Below are 21,175 nucleotides of genomic sequence, written 5' to 3'. Positions count from 1 at the left end.
GAGAAAGCGTTTGATAGAGTCGAATGGCCATATTTATTTAGTACGCTTGAGAATTTTAATTTTAGTCTGAAATTTATATCGTGGATTAAATTAATATATCACATTCCTTTGGCTTTGGTATCTACCAATAATCAAATTTCTCCCTTTTTTCAATTGTTTCGTGGTACTAGGCAAGGCTACACTCTTAGTCCTTTACTATTTGACATTGCTGTAGAACCTTTAGCTATTGCAATTCCTGATTCACCTAACATTTTTGGTATTACTCGTGGAAAAGGGACATATAAGCCATTATTATACGCAGATGATTTATTACTATATATTTCTAATCCAGAGAGATCCATTCCTGCAGTTTTATCTTTGCTTGCTCAGTTTAGTTGCTTTACTGGTTATACACTGAATCTTAATAAAAGTGAACTATTTCCATTAAATATGCAAGTTCCAATTTATAAACATTTACCATTTAAATTAGGCACAGACAACTTTACTTACTTGGGTGTTAAAATTACTAAGAAACATAAGAACTTATTTAAAGTTAATTTTTTACCTTTAATTTATTACTAAACTGTTTACTAAATGGTCCACATTGTCTCTATCATTGGTTGGTCGAATCAATGCTGTTAAGATGGTTATTCTACCTAAATTTTTATACTTATTTCAAGCGCTACCAATTTTTATTTCTAAATCATTTTTTGACATTGTTGACTCGAAAATTTCTTCATATATATGGCAGAATAAAAATCCTAGATTAAGTAAAAAATATTTACATAAGTCTAAAAAGTAGGGTGGTTTGGCATTGCCGAACTTAAGATTTTACTATTGGGCAATTGATATTCGATATTTAATATTTTGGACGCAGGACTTGGTAGCCATACAGAGACAACAATGGGTAAATCTTGAGTGTAAATCTGTACAAGGTTTCTCATTGGTTTCTATTTTAGGGACTTCGCTTCCCTTTGTTCTTTCTAAATTGAATAAACAAATGGTCAATCCAATAATTAAATATAAATTACGAATATGATTTCAATTTTGTAAATTTTTTGGTTTGAATAAGTTTATTTTATCTAGCCCTGTTATATCTAACTTCTTTTTTCAACCCTCTGTTATGGACCAAGCCTTTTTGATATGGAAAACAAAGGGTATAACATGCTTTCGTGGCTTATTCATGGATAACTGTTCATGTCTTTTGAACAGTTGCCTAATAAATATAATTTACCCAGATCCCATTTTTTTAGATACTTACAAATTAGAAATTTTTTGAACAATATGTTACAGACTTTTCCCAACTCATACCCAACCGATATCACGGGAAAAAAATTAGGTTTAAACCCTTATCAGAAGGGTTTAATAGCAACCATTTATGATATGATCATGAAAATACAGCCTGATATATCAGAGAAGTGGTCTGTCGGGAAGCAGCTTGGTCGAGGGAAGTGCCTGGTGTGGAAAGTGCTAGTCTTTGGCTCGAGAGATTCTGGCAGTTTTGGCAGTTGGGTTGTGCAATCAAGAATTGATTAGCAGTTTATTGGCAATCAAGATTTGAATAGCTTAGACTCAGCAGAAAACAACTGATTGGGCAATCGAGGTCAGGTGACCAAGCAGCTGGCAAAGCTCAAGCCAATAAAAAGAGGGAGAGCTCTAGCAGAGTGGCCTGGTTGAGGGAAGTGCTGGTCTTTGGTGAGGAGAATATGCCACAATTGGAGAGGGTGAAGATATGGATGCTAAGCTGATTCAGTGTGCTATGTGCATGATGTGGGAGGTCAGGGACACTGATGGTGCCACTGGCTGCTACAGCTGTGGAAAGTGTGTCCAGATTCAGCTTCTGAAGGAGCATGTTGCAGCACTGAAGAATGAACTAGATGACCTCAGGTTCATCTGTGAAAATGAGAGTTTTCTGGACAGGACCTACAGGTAAGGTTGTTACACTGAGGATACTGGAAGAGAGAAAGGGGACAATGATGAGGAAGGAAAGGGTGCTTGAAGTACAGGAGACCCTGGGGGATGTACCTCTTGTAAACAGGTTCACTCTCTTGGAAACTGTCAAGACAGAAGATACTGCCAGTCTGAGAGGCAGACAGGTCTGTGAGTTGAAAATTGGTGCAGAAGCAGAGCTGAGGAGTCAGACATCAGGAAGAGCCATGGTAGTAGGGGACTCCATAGTAAGAGGTATGGAAAGGGATTTCTGTGGCAACAGGTGAGATTTAAGGATGATGTGTTGCCTCCCTGGTGCTAGAATCCAGGACATCATGGACTGATTGCAGGGAATCCTCAAGGGTGAAGGTGAACAGCTGGAAGTGGTAGTGCATGTTGGCACAAATGACATTGGGAAGAAGAGGAAGGACATTCTGCAGTGGGACTTCAGAGAACTCAGAAGAAGGCTGAAAAGCAGGACTTCCAGGGTGGTTATCTCCTGTTTGCTTCCAGTTCCTCATGCTGGAGAGGGCAGGAACAGGGAGATAATGGATCTGAATGTGTGGCTGAGGAACTGGTGCAGGAACCATGGATTTACATTCTTGGACCACTGGGGTATGTTTTGGGGTAAGGATAAATTGTACGAAAGGGATGGGTTACACCTTAATAGGCGGGGGACCAGCATTCTGCCAGGCAGGTTTGCCACTGCAGCATGTTTGAGTTTAAACTAAGTAGTGGGGGGGAGGGGATGAACTGGAAATATAAAGATGGAGTTAAAGGGAAAGTGAAAATAGGAAAAGTTAAAATGGACAACAGAATCAATGGAGCAGAAAGTTCAAGAGATCATATAGTATGGCCAAGTGAAATAGGAATTGATATGAAAGGTGAGGGGAGTAACAAATTAAAAGTATTATACATGAATGCATGAAGTATAAGGAATAGGCAGATGAGCTTGAGGCTCAGTTGGAAATTGGCAAGTATGATGTTGTGGGAATAACAGAGACATGGCTTCAAGCGAACAGGGCCTGGGAAATGAATGTTCAAGGATATGCGTCTTCTCGAAAGGACAGACTGACAGGAAGAGGGGGTGGGGTGGCTCTGTTGGTAAGGAATGATGTTCAGACCCTTGTGAGGGGGGGACATGGAATCAGGGGATGTAGAGTCAGTATGGAGAGAACTGAGAAATTCTAAGGGTAGAAAGACCCTAATGGGCATTGCCTACAGGCCCCCAAACAGTAGTCTGGATGTAAGGTGTAAGTTGAATGAAGAGTTAAAATTGGCATGTTGCAAAGGTAATGATACAGTTGTCATGGGGAATTTTAACATGCAAGTAGACTGGGAGAATCAGGATGGTACTGGAGCCCAAGAAAGGGAGTTTGTGGAGTGCCTCTGAGATGGATTCTTATAACAGCTTGTACTGGAGCCTACCAGGGAGAAGGCAATTCTAGATTTAGTGTTGTGCAATGAACCAGATTTGATCAGGGAACTTGAGGTGAAGGAGCCATTAGGAGGTAGTGACCATAATATGATATGTTTTAAGCTACAATTTGAGAAGAAGGGGAAATTGGATGTGTCAGTATTACAGTTGAACAAAGGGAACAATGGAGCTATGAGGGAGGAGCTGGCCAAAGTTCAATGGAACAGAACCCTAGCAGGGAAGACGGTGGAACAACAATGGCAGGTATTTCTGGGAATAATGCAGAAGGTGCAGGATCGGCTCATTCCAAAGAGGAAGAAAGATCCTAAGGGGAGGCTGTGGCTGACGAGGGAAGTAAAGGACAGTGTAAAAATAAAAGTATAACATAGCAAAGATGAGCGGGAAACTGGAGAACTGGGAAGCTTTTAAAGGGCAACTGAAGATAACAAAAAAGGCAATACACCAAGAAAAAAATGAGGTACGAAGGTAAACTAGCCAAGATTATAAAGGAAGATGGTAAAAGCTTCTTTAAGTATGTGAATAGCAAAAAAACAGTTGAGACCAAAATTGGGCCATTGAAGACAGAAACGGGTGAATTTATTATGGGGAACAAGGAAATGGCAGATGAGTTGAACAGGTACTTTGGATCTGTCTTCACTAAGGAAGACACAAACAATCTCCCAGATGTAATAGTGGCCAAAGGAACTAGGGTAATGGATGAACTGAAGGAAATTTATATTAGGCAAGAAATGGTGTTGGATAGACTGTTGGGTCTGAAGGCTGATAAGTCCCCGGGACCTAATAGTCTGCATCCCAGGGTATTTAAGGAGGTGGCTCTAGAAATCGTGGATGCATTGGTAATCATTTTCCAATGTTCTATAGATTCAGGACCAGTTCCTGTGGATTGGAGGATGGCTAATGTTGTCTCACTTTTCAAGAAAGGGAGCAAGGAAACAGGGAATTGTAGACCAGTTAGCCTGACATCAGTGGTGGGAAAAATGCTGGAGTCAATTATAAAAGAGGAAATTATGACATTTGGATAGCAGTAGAAGGATCAGTCAGTCAGCATGGATTTATGAAGGGAAAATCATGCTTGACTAATCTTCTGGAATTTTTTGAGGAAGTAACTATGAAAATGGACAAGGGAGAGCCAGTGGATGTAGAGTACCTGGACTTCCAGAAAGCCTTTGATAAAGTCCCACATAGGATATTAGTGGGCAAAATTAGGGCACATGGTATTGGGGGCAGAGTACTGACATGGATTGAAAATTGGCTGGCTGACAGGAAACAAAGAGTAGCGATTAACGGGTCCCTTTCAGAAAGGCAGGCTGTGACCAGTGGGGTACCGCAAGGTTAGGTGCTGGGACTGCAGCTGTTTACAATATACATTAATGATTTAGATGAAGGGATTAAAAGTAACATTAGCACATTTGCCAATGACACAAAGCTGGGTGGCAGTGTGAAATGTCAGGAGGATGTTAGAATGCAGGCTTGGACAGGCTAGGTGAGTGGGTGAATGTACGGCAGATGCAGTTTAATGTGGATAAATGTGAGGTTATCCATTTCGGTGGCAGGAACAGAAAGGCAGATTACTATCTAAATGGAGTCAAGTTAGGAAAAGAGGAAGTACAACGAGATCTAGGTGTTCTTGTACATCTTTCAATGAAAGCAAGCATGCAGGTACAGCAGGCAGTGAAGAAAGCTAATGGCATGCTGGCCTTTATAACAAGAGGAATTGAGTATAGGAGTAAAGAGGTCCTTCTGCAGCTGTACAGGGCCCTGGTGAGACCACACTTGGAGTATTGTGTGCAGTTTTGGTCTCCAAATTTGAGGAAGGACATTCTTGCTATTGAGGGAGTGCAGCGTAGGTTCACAAGGTTAATTCCCGGAATGGCAGGACTGTCATATGTTGAAAGATTGGAGTGACTGGGCTTGTATACACAGGAATTTAAAAGAATTGAGAGGGGATCTGATTGAAACATATGAGATTAAGGGATTGGACACGCTGGAGGCAGGAAGCATGTTCCTGCTGATGGGTGAGTCCAGAACTAGAGGCCACAGTTTAAGAATAAGGGGTAGGCCATTTAGAACAGAGATGCGGAAAAACTTTTTCACCCAGAGAGTGGTGGATATGTGGAGTGCTCTGCCCCAGAAGGCAGTGGAGGCCAAGTCTCTGGATGTTTTCAAGAGAGTTAGATAGAGCTCTTATAGATAGCAGGGTCAAGGGATATGGGGAGAGGGCAGGAACAGGGTACTGATTGTGTATGATCAGCCATGATCACAGTGAATGGTCGTGCTGGCTAGAAGGGCTGAATGGCCTACTCCTGCACCTACTGTCTATTGTCTAAAATTAAGAATGAATGGGAAAAAGAACTTCAACTTCCCTTACCTACAGAGAAATGGGAGAAAATTTTACATTTAGTTAACTCTTCTATATGTGCTAAACACGCCTTGATACAATTTAAGGTGGTGCGTAGGGCTCATATGTCTAAAGATAAACTTGCCCGCTTTTACTTCCACATTAATCCTATCTGTGATAGACGCCATTCCGAAGTAGCCTCTTTGACTTGCATGTTCTGGTCTTGCCCTCTTGGAGAAATATTGGAAAGATATTTTTGGTATTATTTCAACAGTTTTGAGAATTTACATCTTCACCCTATTACTGCAATTTTTAGCTTACCAATGGTAGATAATAGTTATTTATCCCCATCAGCTTGATGGATGATTGCATTTGTTACATTAATGGCTAGAAGATCCATTCTATTGAACTGGAAAGAGATCAATCCTCCAACTACATTCCAAAGGTTTTCCTAAATTATATCCTGTTTAAATTTAGAGAAAATCTGAAGTGTTATCTTTGACCCTTCGATTAAATTTGAGGAAATCTGGAGACCATTTATTCAACACTTTCATATGAGCTAAATCGACCTTTACCGAACCTCTTTTATTACCTTTAAATATTTGGTTAGAGGAGTGGAGTTATTGACAGTACTGTTTATATCAGTTATAATATAATAGCCCAGCTTGTTTTTTTTCTCAGTTCAGTTTGCAGTTAATTTTTTTATATACAGGCAGTCCCCGGGTTGCGTACGAGTTCCATTCCTGAGTCCGTCTTTAAGTTGGATTTGTACGGAAGTTGGAACAAGTACATCTGGTATTATTTAGCATCAGTTAGTCAAATGTTTGTCTTGGTATATATTTTACCTTTCTGTGCATATAAAACATTTAAGATACTTGGGTATTCCAATAATTAAACCACTGCGTTGTTTAGTAATAATTGTAGCTTTCATCAAGGCAGCCCCTTTCAAATGCTCCATTATTCTCACTTTATCCATTATCCTTTAAAATTGTTCTGATCGTTGACTGACTGTAGCCTAATGCTTTTCCAATGACTGATGGCGTTTCACCTCTTTCCAATTGCTTTATTATTTCCACTTTATTTTCAATTGTGATCGCTTCCCATCAATGGAACAGAAACACTGCGGGCGGCAGCTCCCGAGGTCTGCTGGGTCCTAAGGACCACAGCATTGAGACAGGCTAAATGGGACAAGTGGGGACTGTGCTGGGTTTGGGTGTTTGATCATCCACAATATTCTGCGTAGGAATTTAAACTGGACGTGGCAGGGTTTTTTTTAATGAGGTCGAGTTGCGAGCTCAACATCAACCCAGCATGGATGGTACAGGAGTCTCTGGATCGACATCAATCTAGCACCGGAACGGTCTAGCACTGGATTGAACTTGGGGAAACTCCGTTCTCCAGCCCGGTACTGATCTCACTGTGCCACCAGCCAACCGGAATGGGGGGGGGGGGGGGGGGGGGGGTGGCAGGGTTAGGGTGAATCTAAGAAAAATTTAAGCCAAATACAAAGTTAAACACTCAATACAGTGTCAACAGCAACGACTTAAAATGGAAGACGGTGTCACGATCCGACTTAAAATGGCGGCCAGCATTCTCTTTCCTCTATTCGTAAGTACGACTTGTCTGAAAGTCGGACGTTCGTAACTCAGGGACTACGTGTGTGTGTGTATTTTTTCCAATTTGGGTTTTTACTGTATAAATATAGGATGAGTTTGGGAGATTTGTTACATTTGTGTATCAATAGTTTATACTTGTATATACTGCTCTATTAATTTTGTATTCCCAATCTCTTTCTATTGTTACTATGTTTTATTTGAGAATTAATAAAAAGATTTAAAAAGAAAGAAGCAGTACAAAGGCTCTTTTGTCACAAGTAAGAGAAAGTCTGCAGGTGCTGGAAGAGGGGGAGGGGGAGAGGGAGAGGGAGGGAGAGAGGGGGAGTGGGAGAGGGAGATATATATCTGTCAGTTGGAGTTGACCATGGATATTGCATCCTAGTTGTCTAGGTACACAAGCTTGGGCAGTACAATATGGAGCATAAGCTGCTGTCCATGTAGCAAGCTCCCTTTCTCCATGCATCTGATGAACCCAAAGGAACGACAGAGACCAATACAGTTTGGTGCCAGCAGCATTACAGGAGTTGCCAGTCAGCATTGAACTCAATGTATGACTGCTGTAGGGACCAGCTCCTGATTTTTCCCTTGGGGCTTACTTCCAAAGCCTTCCACATGAATGGGTATAGCCACAAGGCAGTGGAGGTTTGAGATCAGTTTTCCTTCTCCTAGATGAGCTGCCAACCATGGCTAATGAGCCCCATCTGCCCAATGCAACTGGTTTTAAGGTGCTAGTAACCCTCCTTTGCCCTTTTTCCTGTCTGTAGGAACAGTTCCACCAGGCTTAGTAGCTAAGCCACACATGAAGGTCAGGAGCTGGACTTGGTTGTCAGAAGCTATTTGAGGTGCGTGTCATTGGGAGCATTTAATAGGTGGTGGGAGCTTATCCCCATTGCCAACCCAGCTATGACAACCTTAATGAACTACAACCCCCTTACTCAAACCAAACTTCCACAGCCCTCACTTCTCCATCCCCTCACCCCAACCCCCCAACCTTAAACTCCATAGCCCCATCTCCCCCAGCTTCTGTTCTAGGTTTGCCCAATCAATATCGGGAGGATGTTTCAGACCAAAAGGTGAACAATGGAAATATTTTCCTACTCTGGAGGGAATTTGCTTTTGTCTTTTAAGAGGTTGTAACAATGTGTTAATGAGTCAAGGGCCCCACTCAGCAGTTCTATTTGCTCTTGGTTATTTGAAAAATGTTTGAAAGCTTTCCACAGTCAGAATTAACTGTTTATGCTAAGTTTTGCAGTTACTTGCAAAGGTTCTGAAGGAACAGTGCAAGCATGGATTTTTGTCTGTCTTGTCTGTGTTTTTGGTTTGTGTTTCTGTATTTGTTCTCCTTGGAATTGATCTTGGAGACAGACCCGAATTCCACATTGGCCATGGTGAAGGAGACAGAAATCTTGCATCTCTCTTCCAGATATGAGATGTCCACATCTGAGGAAAATATGCTCATTGGTAAACACTTAAATTGGGAACTTTCCAATTTTGGAAAGATTGGAGAATTTGGAGATCAATCCTGAAGTTGCTTTTAATAACGTTAAAATGTTTAATAAAAATGTCTCATTTTGGTTGAAATGACAATAAAAAGTGAGTTGACTTGACTTGGAATAACAAGACTTCTTTCTATTACAGAACATAAAAGATGTTCCAAAATGTTGTCATAGCTGGTAGGGGGAGGGGAAAGTTAGTGAGGATAAACTCCCCCTATTAAATAGACAATAGGTGTGGGAGTAGGCCATTCAGCCCTTTGAGCCAGCACCACCATTCAATGTGATCATGGCTGATCATCCACAATCAGTACCCCGTTCCTGCCTTCTCCACATATCCCTTGACTCCGCTATCTTTAAGAGCTCTTTCTTGAAAGCATCCAGAGAATTGGCCTCCACTGCCTTCTGAGGTTTTCAGTGGTGTGTGTCTCAAATAGCCTCTGACAACAAAGTCCAGCTCCTGGCCTTCACATGCGGTTTAGATACTAAGCCCTGTGGAACCATTTCTACTAACAGGAGAAGGGGCAAAGGTGGGCTACTGGTGCCTTAAAACCAGTTGTTTTGGGCAGATGAGTCTCATCAGCTGTGGCTGGCTGCTCATTTAGCAGAAGGAAATCTATGATCACAAACCTCTGCCACTTTGCAGCTATACTCACTCATAGGAAAGGTTTTTGGAGTAGATCCTGAAGAAAAACCTGCAGTTGGAGTCGCTAAGGCACTCTTACATCGAGTTCAATACGACTGGCAGCCCCTGCGACACCACTGGTGCCAGACCGTATCGGTCTCTGCTGTTCCTTTGGATTCATCAGCTGGGTGGAGAGGGCGAGCCTGCTGCAAGGCCAGCAGCTTGTTCTCCATATAACGTTGCCCTGACTTGCATACTGACCTTATGTAGACAGCTGGAACACAATATCCGTGGTTGGATCAATGAAGGGCCTTAACTCAACAGGGAACCTCCCACTGTCAAGACTACAAGACCATATGACATTGGAGCAGAATTAGACCATTTAGCCCATTGAGTCGTCTTCACATTTGAGCATGGTTGATCCATTTCCTTCTCAACCTCATTCTCCTGCCTTCTCCCCTTAACCTTTCACGCCCTAACTTATCAAGAATCTATCAACTTTTGCCTTCAATACACTCAATCACTTGGGCTCCACAGCTGCCTGTGGCAACGAATTCCACAGATTCATTACCCACTGGCTGAAGAAATTCCTCCTTATCTCCGTTTTAAATGGACGTCCCTCTATCCTGAGGTTGTACTGTTTGGTCCGAAACTCTTCAACTATAGAAAACGTCATCTCTCTATCCACTCGATCTAGGTCTTTCAACAGTTGATGGGCTTCAATGAGATTTCCCCCACCCCCGCATTCTTCAAAGTTCCAGCAAGTACAGGACAAGAGCCATCAAATGCTCCTCAGATGATAAGTCTTTCAATCCAAGAATCATTTTCCTGAAACTCCTCTGAACCCTCTCCAATGTTAGGACATCCTTCCTTAGATAAGGGGCCTAAAACTGCTCACAATACTCCGTGAGGCCTCACAAGTACTTTATGAAGCCTTAACTTTACATCTTTGGTTTTTATATTCTAATCCACTCAAAATGAATGCTGACATTGCACTTGCCTTCCTTACCACTGAGGCCCATTGCACCTCAGATTTTTAAATTTTTTTCCGTTTAGAAAATAGTCTACACTTATTTCTTCTACCAAAGTGCATGACCATACACTTCCTAACACTGCATTCCATCTGTCACTTTGCCCATTCTATTAATCTGTCTGTCCTTCCATGGCCTCCTTGCTTCCTCAACAATACCTGCTCTTCCACCTATCTTCGTATCATCCTCATATTTGGCCACAAAGTCATCAATTCCATTACAAATCATTGACATACAACATAAAAGAGCAGTCCCAACAATGACCCTGCAGATCACCACTAGTTAGTCACCAGCAGCCAATCAGAAAAGGCTTCCTTTATTCCCAGTCTTGGCCTCCTGTCAATTAGCCAATGCTCTATATATACTAGCATCTTCCCTGTAACACCATGGGCTCTTAAACAGCCTCATATGTGCCACTTTGTCAAAGGCCTTTTGAAAATCCAAGTATACATCAACCAATTCTCCTATGTCAATCCTGTTTGCTATTTCTTCAGAGAGTTCCAACAGATTAGTCAGGCAATATTTTCCCTTGAGACTATGCTGGCTTTGGCCTATTTTACCATATGCCTCCAAGTACCCCAAAACCTTATCCTTAACAATTGACTCCAAAATCTTCCCAACCACTGAGGTTAGATTAACTGGCCTACAATTTCTTTTCTCTGCCTCCCTTTTGAAGTGTGGAGTGACATTTATTATTTTCCAGTTCTCTAGAACCATGCCAGAACCCACTGATTCTTGAAAGATCATTAGTAATGCCTCCACAATCTCTTCAGCTACCTCTTTCAGAACTCTAGGATATAATCCATCTGGTCCAGGTGACTTATGAACTATATCATGGTCCTGGACTACTTATGTGTTGTCATGTGTAACAATGTTTCCTTTCTCTCTCTCGCTATTTTGAATTTGTGAAGAAGGCAGAGTGATGATGGCGCTAAATGGCGACTTCTTCGCTTACATCTTTGAAAACAGCTCTATTTCCATCTTTAATATCTTTATTTTTCCCTTCAGGGTTCTTTTGAAGACCCTGGAGTTACACGCTGACTACTGTTCTTTGCAGGAATGGGACCCACTCTCAGGGTTTCATAACCAGCCGTTGTTGTTCAGCACGCTAAGGACTAAGTCTTCAACTCGGCTTTGGAAGCCTAGGATCTTGGGGCTCTGGAAACAGGCAGATTAAGAGTCAGTGTCATGACAGAAGACTTATGTGTAGTCGGGGGTGTCGGAATATCTGCAGCTGTGTGCCCAGGGGTTCATGATCATTGGGCACAGAACTCGGAAAAAAGCGACATGGCTTACTTTTAACGTTGTAAGCCAGAGAGTTGTTTGTTATGTCTTCCCGCTCGCTGTGAAAATGGAGACACCGCTTTCTCCCTTATTAGGGAGAGGGGGAGAGAGAGCCTGTGGTATGTTAAATATTGGATGAAACGCAAAGTCTTTGGAATAACTGCAAGCCTTTGCTCATGCTTGACTGCTCGGTGGCGGGTGCTGATGGGGATTGGGGGGGGGATTGTTGCTCGCTGCTGCTTACACACAGGAGGGAGGAGCTGGGGGGACTTTGGGGTTCTGACACTTGCCTGTTGTTCATTCTTTGGGCACTCTGTTTTTGTGGATGGTTGTGAAGAAAAAGCATTTTAGGATATATATTGTATACATTTCTCTGACATTAAATGTACCTTTGAAACCCAGAGGAACACTGTCTCATTCAAATGTATCCATGTATGGTTTGAATGATAATTAAATTTGATTTGATCTATCTACCTTCAGCTTCCCAAGAGCCTGCTCCTTAGTAATAGCAACTGCATTCACTTCTGCCTCGACACTCTCGAATGTCCAACATACGGGCTAGTGTCTTCTACAATGAAGTCTGATGCAAAATACTTATTTAGTTCATCTGCCATTTCCTTGTCTACCTCTCCAGCATCATTTCCAGCCGATATCTACTCTTGCCTCTCTTTTACTGTTTAGATATCTGAAAAAGCTTTTGGTATACTCTTTGATATTACTGGCTAGCTTACCCTTTATATTTAATCTTTTCACTCCTTATTGCCTTTTAGATTTTTTTAAAAGCTTCCCAATCCTCTAACTTCCCACTAAGTTTTGTCTTCTCTTTTGCTTTTCTGTTAGGCTTTGACTTCCCTTGTCAGCCACACTTGTGTCATCTTGCCTTTAGAATATTTCTTCATCTTTGGGATGTATCTATCCTGCGCCTTCCAAATTGCTCCCAGAATCTCCAGCCATTACTGTCCTGCCATCATCTTCACTAATATCTTCTTCCAATCAACTTTGGCAGCTTCTCTCTCATGGCTCTGTAATTCCCTTTATTCCACTATAATACTGATACATCTGACTTTAGCTTCTCTCTCAAATTGCAGTGAACTGGGATATGATACCATTTATAGTATTACAAATCAGAAATATTAGTGCTTCTATGGGCCAGAAAATGTTTGAAATGAGAATTTGTTAGTAAGGTCATACATTTGGATGTTTCTCCTTTGGTAATGTGTATGTTAATCAAAATGGCTTCTTTGTGGGTAAAAGTAAACCTGCTTCTTTGTTATGCTAGCTGGTGAGAGAGTATTTCTTGCAGAGTATTCTCGAAGCTTCTAGCAGTTTGTTTAGCTTTAGAATTGCTGATAACAGGGATTGTATTCATTTGTTAACCAATGGGGAATGTTATTTTGTCTTGTGGGTCTGAGAATGGGGTTTTCGCGGTCTTTTCAGGGAGTTGGGGAGAAGACGCCGAAGAAGGTGGACGTATGCTGCACTGCTCGGTTGACCAGGGTGGTCCCAGGTGCAAGGATGTGGAGGTTGGAGGAAAGCGACGAGGCATCGAACCGTTTGATGGTTGAGCTCCAACAATGTGCACTAAACTGACTGAACTCTGATAAGTTTGGCACCTTTTACTTTATTTTCTTTTCCTTCATATATACTATATTGTCAGTACTCAGTTTTAGTAAAATCTTTAAAGTATATTCTATAACGGTATCTGGTGTGAGTTTGATATTGTGTGTGCGACACTGCATTAACTTGATTCCCACAGCACCTGCATATACGGGAGGCAGGGTTGGACTTCTTCCCCCTAGAAATATACCAGCCTGTTGGGCAAGTGTTACATTTGTAAGGAATCAGCAAAAAGCTGGCAGTAAAATAAATCATGCTATATATAGTTTCTTTTTACCTTGGCCTGTTGATACTCCTGTCTTTGTAATATATAAATCATATAGTGAGGTCTTAACCAGCTGATTGGAAGATCCAAGATGGAGATATACTTCCGGAGAATGTTTATAGATTCGAGTACGAGAGCCTGGCACTCTGGAAAAGAGTAGAAACTTTCTCAATTAATAGTGTGCCAATCAGACAGAGAGTTACCCTGATCAACTAGACATTCTGCCAGCTGAATATTCTCCACTATATACTAAGGTGCAATGAAGAGCTTCCCTTGCATGTTTTTTGTGCAGATCAATTCACTGAGGCAGTACAAATTAAAACAATAACAAAATACAGAATAAAATGTAATGCTAAAGAGAAAGTGCAGTGCAGGAAGGACAATGAGGTACAATATTATAATAAGGTAGACTGTGAGGTCAAGAATCCATCTTGGAACCATTAGATAGTCTTATAACAGTGGGGTAGAAGCTTTGTTAAGTTTGGTCATACATGATTTCAAGCTTTTGCCTCATGGAAGAGCTGTTCAATGTTCTGCACACCATTAGTAATTTGTAATTTTTCAGGGAATTGCAGAGAAATGGGAAAACTATCAAGTTTTAATAATGGGGGTGGGGAAGCACAGTAACCCTAAAATAGACCTATAGAAATTTAAAGGATAAATCAGGGAAAAATTCAGAGGTCAGTCAATGTTCATCACTCATTCCATGAAGGAGATATTGCTAGACCCAACATAGGGGAAACCAGAAAAGTTCAGCGGATTGCTTAACAGTAGGGGAGTATTTAGGAAACAATGATCACAATATCATTAGATAATGTATTGATTAACTATTGAGTGGTGAAAAAGAAATCTAGAATAAACTTCATTTGGAAGTTGGTTCATTGAAATTTGAAGTAAAGCAAAAGCCAATAAAACAAAGGATATAATTCTACATGGAATGGTGGATCATACAGATGGGTTCAAATCTTTGAAGAAATCAGAACAGATTAACAAAACAATTAACAAAGCATATATGATCCTGGGTCATAACCAGACACAATGAATACAAAAAGGATGGAGATTATCATGCCACAGTTGAAGTGTCGGGTCCAATTAAGTGTCCACACCATAGCAGGAATGTGAAGATCCAAAAGAGAATCATAAAATATTTAATAGAATAGTTCCAGCAATGAGAGACACTAATAAATTGGAGACATTTGAGCTGTTCTAAGGGCTACATGTTGAGAGCTAGGCAAGGAGATTGAGTGGATTGATTTTGAAGAAGGACTTGATAGATCAAATAGTTACCTTTGCACTGTAATGCTTCTATGTTTGACAAATCATATTCCACTTTGATATTGAACTGAATGACAAATTAGCACTTTCAGGGAAAACTGAAAAGTATCCTTTATAAATCACTTTCTACAGTATGATAGAGAACTCCTTTGACATATGGTCAACAGCAACAAATTAGATTGAAAAATCAAACCAAAACATTTGATTTGGATCTAACTTCTCCTCTGGTTTGAGAAAAATGGGAGATGTGATTAGCTGGAGCAAAGTCCAAGGTCAAGATTAGTTTCTTGGTGATGAAAGTGTAAATTAATACTAAATTACTAACTGCATCTCTATTTACTGCATTTTATATTGCGTTGCTTTGCAGTAACAATGAAATGTTGTATTGAATTGATCTGTACATCAGTCAAGTTCTTCACTATACCTCAGTACATATGGCAATTTACCAAGGTTCTATTTGTTGGGAGAGTGTCTGCCATGATCTATAACCATGCAATGCCAATCCAGTGCAGAGAGAGCATTGTAGTTAGCATCAGATTCCGTAGTAATACATTAAAGGAGATTCATCCTCAGAATATACAACATTGACCTCAGAATTTTAAAGTGTTGTCATCAATCCAATTTGGTAGTAATTCCTTGGGGAAAATGTGTAATTTTTTACTCACTGAAGTATAGTTTTAACAGCAAATATCTAAGAATTACACAATAATGTTTATTTGCAGAGGTTCACTAAAGACAATAATTACTCTTACCATTGGGCAGTTTCCTTGCTGAGCAAAGTCTCCTGTGAACAAACAGCAGACACAATGGAATTAGAATTCTACAGAGCAGGAAGTGAATATTCAGTACATTGTTTGCATCCAGGTTCCATGAAACAAATGCTCCCTCCCTGGCATTGCTTTATCCATTGTATGTACTACACCATCCATTGTTCAGTCAAGGGTGGTGGAGGTCAGAAATGTTTCTTCCAAAGGCAACATAATTACAGCCAGCAGAGTGGCAGCAGGAGGTTAAAAGAGCACCTACACATTAGGTGGCTAATTAATCTACCAACAAAGAATAATACATATTTCTCTACTGAGCGGAAGGGTTTAAATGTTCCTTGAGAGACCAAGCCCACTGAAAGGAGACAGTGTCAAGGCTACAGATGACTTTATTTGCAAGTAGTGTTTCAAGCTGCAGCTCCACTCAGATCACAGAGATCAGTAGGTGAACCAGAGAGGAGGCAGAAAATATCACAGATAGGGCCTTCCTTGAGGTGGCCCCATTATGTTTTAGCCAGATCAATGGGTGACTGCAGGAGGGGCAAGCAGGTAATGCAGAAGTCTTCTGTGGTTATTCTACTCAGTGAAATGCATGCCACTTTGTAGAGTGTTGGGGGGAAATGACCTTTCAAAGGATAGCAACAGCATTATTTGGAGGAAATGATTAAGATCTTTAATATCCATTCCTCTTCATTTTTTACTCAGGAGAATATCATTGAAGCCAAAGAGTAGTAAGTAGTAAGGTCTTGGAATATATGCATATTACAAGGAAGGATGTATTTGCAAACTTGAAGTGCATTGAGGTGGGTAAATTCCCAGGGCCTGACCTAGCCTTAGACCTCATGGAATGCCAGGGTAGGACTTATACAGTGAATCACAGGGCACTGATGAGTGTTATGGACCTAGGAGTACAAGTGCCGAGTTCACTGAAAGCAGCCATGCAAGCAGACAGGGAGGCATGCTGGCCTTCATCAGTCAGGGCATCAAGTGAAAGAGCAGGGTCATTATAAGTTGTTAGTGAGGCTGCACTTGGAGTATTCTGTAGAATATCGTTCGCCCTCATAGGAAATACATTGTCAAGCCGAAGAAGGTTCTGAAGGCATATGGTGTGGTGGCATTCATCAACCCGTGGGATTGAGTTCAAGAGCTGTGAGATAATGTTACAGCTACAGTGGCATGTATAAGTTTGGACACCTCGGTCAAAATTTCTGTTACTGTGAGTAGTTAAGTGAGTAGATGATGAACTGATCTCCAGAAGTCATAAAGTTAAAGAAGAAACATTCTTTTCAACATTTTAAGCAAGATTAGTGTATTAGTTTTGTTTTGTACAATTTTAGAGTGAAAAAAGGAAAGGAGCACCATGCAAAAGTTTGGGCACCCCAAGAGATTTGAACTCTCAGATAACTTTGACCAAGTCTCAGACCTTAATTAGCTTGTTAGAGCTATGACTTGGTTCACAGTCATCGTTAGGAAAGGCCAGGTGATGCAAATTTCAAAGCTTTATAAATACCCTGACTCCTCAAACCTTGTCCCAACATTCAGCAGCCATGGGCTCCTCTAAGCAGCTGCCTGGCACTCTGAAAGTTAAAATAAATGATGCCCACAAAGCAGGAGAAGACTATAAAAAGATAGCAAAGTGTTTTTAGGTAGCTGTTTCCTCAGTTCAAAACATAATTAAGAAATGGCAGTTAACAGAAACAGTGGAGGTCAAGTTGAGGTCTGGAAGACCAAGAAGACTTTCCGAGAGAACTGCTCATAGGATTGCTAGAAAGGCAAATCAAAACCCCCATTTGACTGCAAACGACCTTCAGGAAGATTTAGCAGACTCTGGAGTGGTGGTGCACTGCTCTACTGTGCAGTGACACCTGCACAAATATGACCTTCATGGAAGAGTCATCAGAAGAAAACCTTTCCTGCGTCCTCACCACAAAATTCAGCATCAGAAATTTACAAAGGAACATCTAAACAAGCCTGGTGCATTTTGGAAACAAGTCCTGTGAACTGATGACGTTAAAATAGAACTTTTTGGCCGCAATGAATAAAGGTATGTTTGGAGAAAAAAGGGTGCAGAATTTCTTGAAAAGAATACCTCTCCAACTGTTAAGCACGGGAGTGGATTGATCATGCTTTGGGCTTGTGTTGCAGCCAGTGGCACAGGGAACATTTCATTGGTAAAGGGAAGAATGAATTCAAGTAAATACCAGCAAATTCTGGAAGAAAACATCACACCATCTGTAAAAAAAAAAAAAAAGCTGAAGATGAAAAGAGGATGGCTTCTACAACAGGATAATGATCCTAAACACATCCCAAAATTCACAATGGACTACCTCAAGAGGCGCAAGCTGAAGGTTTTGCCATGGCCCTCATAGCCCCCTGACCTAAACATCATCGAAAATCTGTGGGTAGATCTCAAAAGAGCAGTGCATGCAAGAAGACCCAAGAATCTCACAGAACTCTTAGTCTCTTGCAAGGAAGAATTGGCAAAAATCCCCCAAACAAGAATTGAAAGACTCTTAGCTGGCTACAGAAAGCATTTACAAGCTGTGATACTTGCCAAACGGGCTGTTACTAAGTACTGACCATGCAGGGTGCCCAAACTTTTGCTTCGGGCCCTTTTCCTTTATTGTTATTTTGAAACTGCAAAAGATGGAAATAAAAGTAATATTGCTTAAAATATTAAAGAAGTGTGTCATCTTTAACTTTGTGCCTTTTGGATATCAGGTCATCTTTTATTCGCTTAGCTATTCACAGTAACAGAAATTTTGACCAGGGGTGCCCAAACTTTTGCATGCCACTGTATATAAGACCTTTGTCAGACCCCACTTGGAGTACTGTATTCAGTTCTGGCCATATCACTCCAGGAAGGATGCAGATACTATGGAGAGAGTGCAGAGGAGATTTACAAGGATGTTGCCTGGATTGGAGGGCATACCTTATGAGAATAGGTTGAGTGAACTCGGAGCGACAGAGGATGAGGGGTGACCTGAAAGAGGTGTATAAGATAATGAGAGGTATTGATCATGTGGATAGCCAGAGGCTTTTTCCCGGGGCTGAAATAGCTAACGTGAGGGGGGCATTGTTTTAAGGTGCTTGGAAATAGGTACTGAGGGTATGTCAGGGGTCAGCTTTTCACAGAGTGATAGGTGTGTGGAATGCACTGCCGGCGGTAGTGGTGGAAGCAGATATAACAGGGTCTTTTAAGAGCCTCTTAGATAGGTACATGGAGCTTAGAAAAATAGACGGCTATGCAGTAGGGAAATTCTAGGCAGCTTCTAGAGTAGGTTACATGGTCAGCACAACATTGTGGACTGAAGGGCCTGTAATGTGCTGTAAATTTTTATGTTCTATGTTCAGAAGAGGCTTACAAAGATGTTGCCTGGAGTGCAAGGTCTGAGTTACAGGGAGAAGTTGGTCATATTGGATCTTCATTCCCTGGAGCGTAGGATGAGGGGTGACCTCATTGAAGTTTATTAAATCACGAGGGGTATGGATTAGGCGGATGATCAAAGTCTTTTCCCCAGTGTGGGGGAGTCCAGAACTAGAAAGAACAAATACAAGATGAAAAGGGAGAGATTTAAAAGAGACTTAAGAGGTAACTTCTTTACACAGAGGGTAGCGAACACCTAGACTAGCTGTCAGAGGGTGGTTAAGGAGGGTATAATTTCAACATTTGGACAGGTACATGGAAAGGAGGGTCTTGGAGGTTTATGGGCTGAAGGCAGGCAACTGGAACTACCAGGGAGGATGCAGTGGACAGTAAGAACCAGTTGGGCCAAAAGACCTGTTTCTGTACTCTTAAGATGCTTATGACATCAGATCAGTGGCACCATAACTGGCTCTGATGTACAAGCAAGGAAGGTCTGTGCTTAGGTGAGCAGTGTTGACAGGGGCCTTGAAATTCCAGGGCAGTCATTGGCATTTCTATGTCTGACAGTGGGACTCCAGGATGGTATGTTACCTCCCTGCTGCTAGGATCAAGGATGCCTCCAAGCACATACAGGATATTTTGAAAGAGGAAAGTGGACAACCAGAGATTGCATCTTATCAGGAAAGGATGTACACATTCACTTTAAAAAAAAAACACAATGATAGGTGACTTAATGTGGTTATTTAAAATAGAATGATTTGATGAAATTGATGCAGAGAAAACATTTCCACTAGAAAAAAATAACTAAAGGCCATCAATATAACTCATGACCATATGCTTGTCCAACTACTCCGCTTTCCTCACACATTCAAAAAACAAATGTGTTATTAGGCTCATTGCTCACATGAGTGTAATTGGGTGGTGCAGGCTCATTGGGCTGAAAGGGCCTGTTACTGTGCTGAATCTCAAAATGTAGAAAATAGAACCAAAAAATAACATTGCAACCTAAAAACTCCACAATCCCAAGTGTAATTTTTTTTTACCAATGAGAAGCAAGGACATGGAAAGGGAGTGAATGAAGCACGTGTTGTAGACGCTTTGCAGAGAAGGTTGGAAAGCATACAATGGAGCATGGAGGAATCTTTCCTGACATTGCTAGATCTAAGTATGGAAAGGAGATTCAAATACAGCACAAAATCAGCATATGGTAGTTGGACTAAAATGGTCTTTCCCTGTGCCACATAAAATACAGCATGGAATCAAGCCCTTCAGCCCAACCAGACCAAGCTGACAATGGTGCCCACCCATCCAGTTCCAATTTCCAGTGTTCAGCTCATATGTCTTGAAACCCCAACCCCCAAGTACCTGCCTCAGCCATTTACCCCAGCAGCTCATTCCATATACACCACCCTCTGTGTGAAAAATTTGCCTCTCAAGTCCGTTTTAAGTCTCTTCCCTACCTTAAACCTACACCCTCTCGTTTTGAACTTCCCTACCCTAGAGCAAAGACCTTATCCATGCCCCTCATGATTTTATAAATCTAATGTCACTCCACATTCTCCTACGCTCCACAGAAGAAAGAGCTAGCCCAGCCAACTTCTCCCTACAACTTAGGTGCCCAGTCCTGGAAACATCCTTGTCAATCTTTGCTTCACTTTTTCCAAATTAACCACACCTTTCTTATAACAGGGTGAAAAAATCTGTGCACAGTACTCCAGGTGTGGTCTCAGCAACAACTTGTACAATGACAACATGCATTAATTTCTCAGCTTCCATTTCCAGACTGATAAAATAAATATCTTATAAATATGAGAATCACAACTCCTATGATAAAGCTATTAGGAATCAAAAGAAAATGTTGATTAATTCAAATTGAAAGAAAGCAGTTGATTTCAGTGGCTGGAGAACTATGCATAGTGGAGTTCCTCTTACTTATTGTGGTACATCCCTTTAACTTTCCAACTAATTGAAGTAATTGAACAGTGAAGATAACTAGAACAGCATCTTTGTTCCACCACATCAGTGCTGACCATGATGCCAATCCAAACTAATATCATCTGTTTGTATCTAATCCATATCCCTTCATTCCTGCCATGCCATGGGGCTGTGTAAATGCTTCCCACTTCCCCTGGCAGTGTTTTACAGGTGGGGTTG

At 41.2% G+C, this 21,175-nt stretch overlaps 1 protein-coding gene across 3 annotated transcripts in view; it reads right to left on the bottom strand.

Annotated features, from left to right (window-relative positions):
- pigl (phosphatidylinositol glycan anchor biosynthesis, class L) overlaps window positions 1-21,175 on the bottom strand; it is a 107,265-nt gene that overhangs the window by 13,688 nt on the left and 72,402 nt on the right. Inside the window, exons 5-8 of one of the 3 annotated variants that reach the window (XM_059973784.1) lie at window positions 18,235-18,291; window positions 15,643-15,674; window positions 13,628-13,761; window positions 11,446-11,607 (exon numbers count right to left, since the gene is read on the bottom strand). In XM_059973784.1, the coding sequence (XP_059829767.1) occupies window positions 11,530-11,607; window positions 13,628-13,761; window positions 15,643-15,674; window positions 18,235-18,291 (301 nt within the window). In that variant the 3' untranslated portion in view covers window positions 11,446-11,529. Of the gene's footprint in view, window positions 1-11,445; window positions 11,608-13,627; window positions 13,762-15,642; window positions 15,675-18,234; window positions 18,292-21,175 lie in introns of those variants that run through there. The other 2 variants (XM_059973783.1, XM_059973785.1) reach the window with 2 other exon arrangements.

The sequence above is a fragment of the Hypanus sabinus genome, chromosome 6 (assembly GCF_030144855.1).
Source record: "Hypanus sabinus isolate sHypSab1 chromosome 6, sHypSab1.hap1, whole genome shotgun sequence".
NCBI lineage: Eukaryota > Metazoa > Chordata > Chondrichthyes > Myliobatiformes > Dasyatidae > Hypanus > Hypanus sabinus.
Note: the sequence above shows the minus strand (reverse complement) of the source record. Positions and strands in the feature narration are given on the sequence as shown.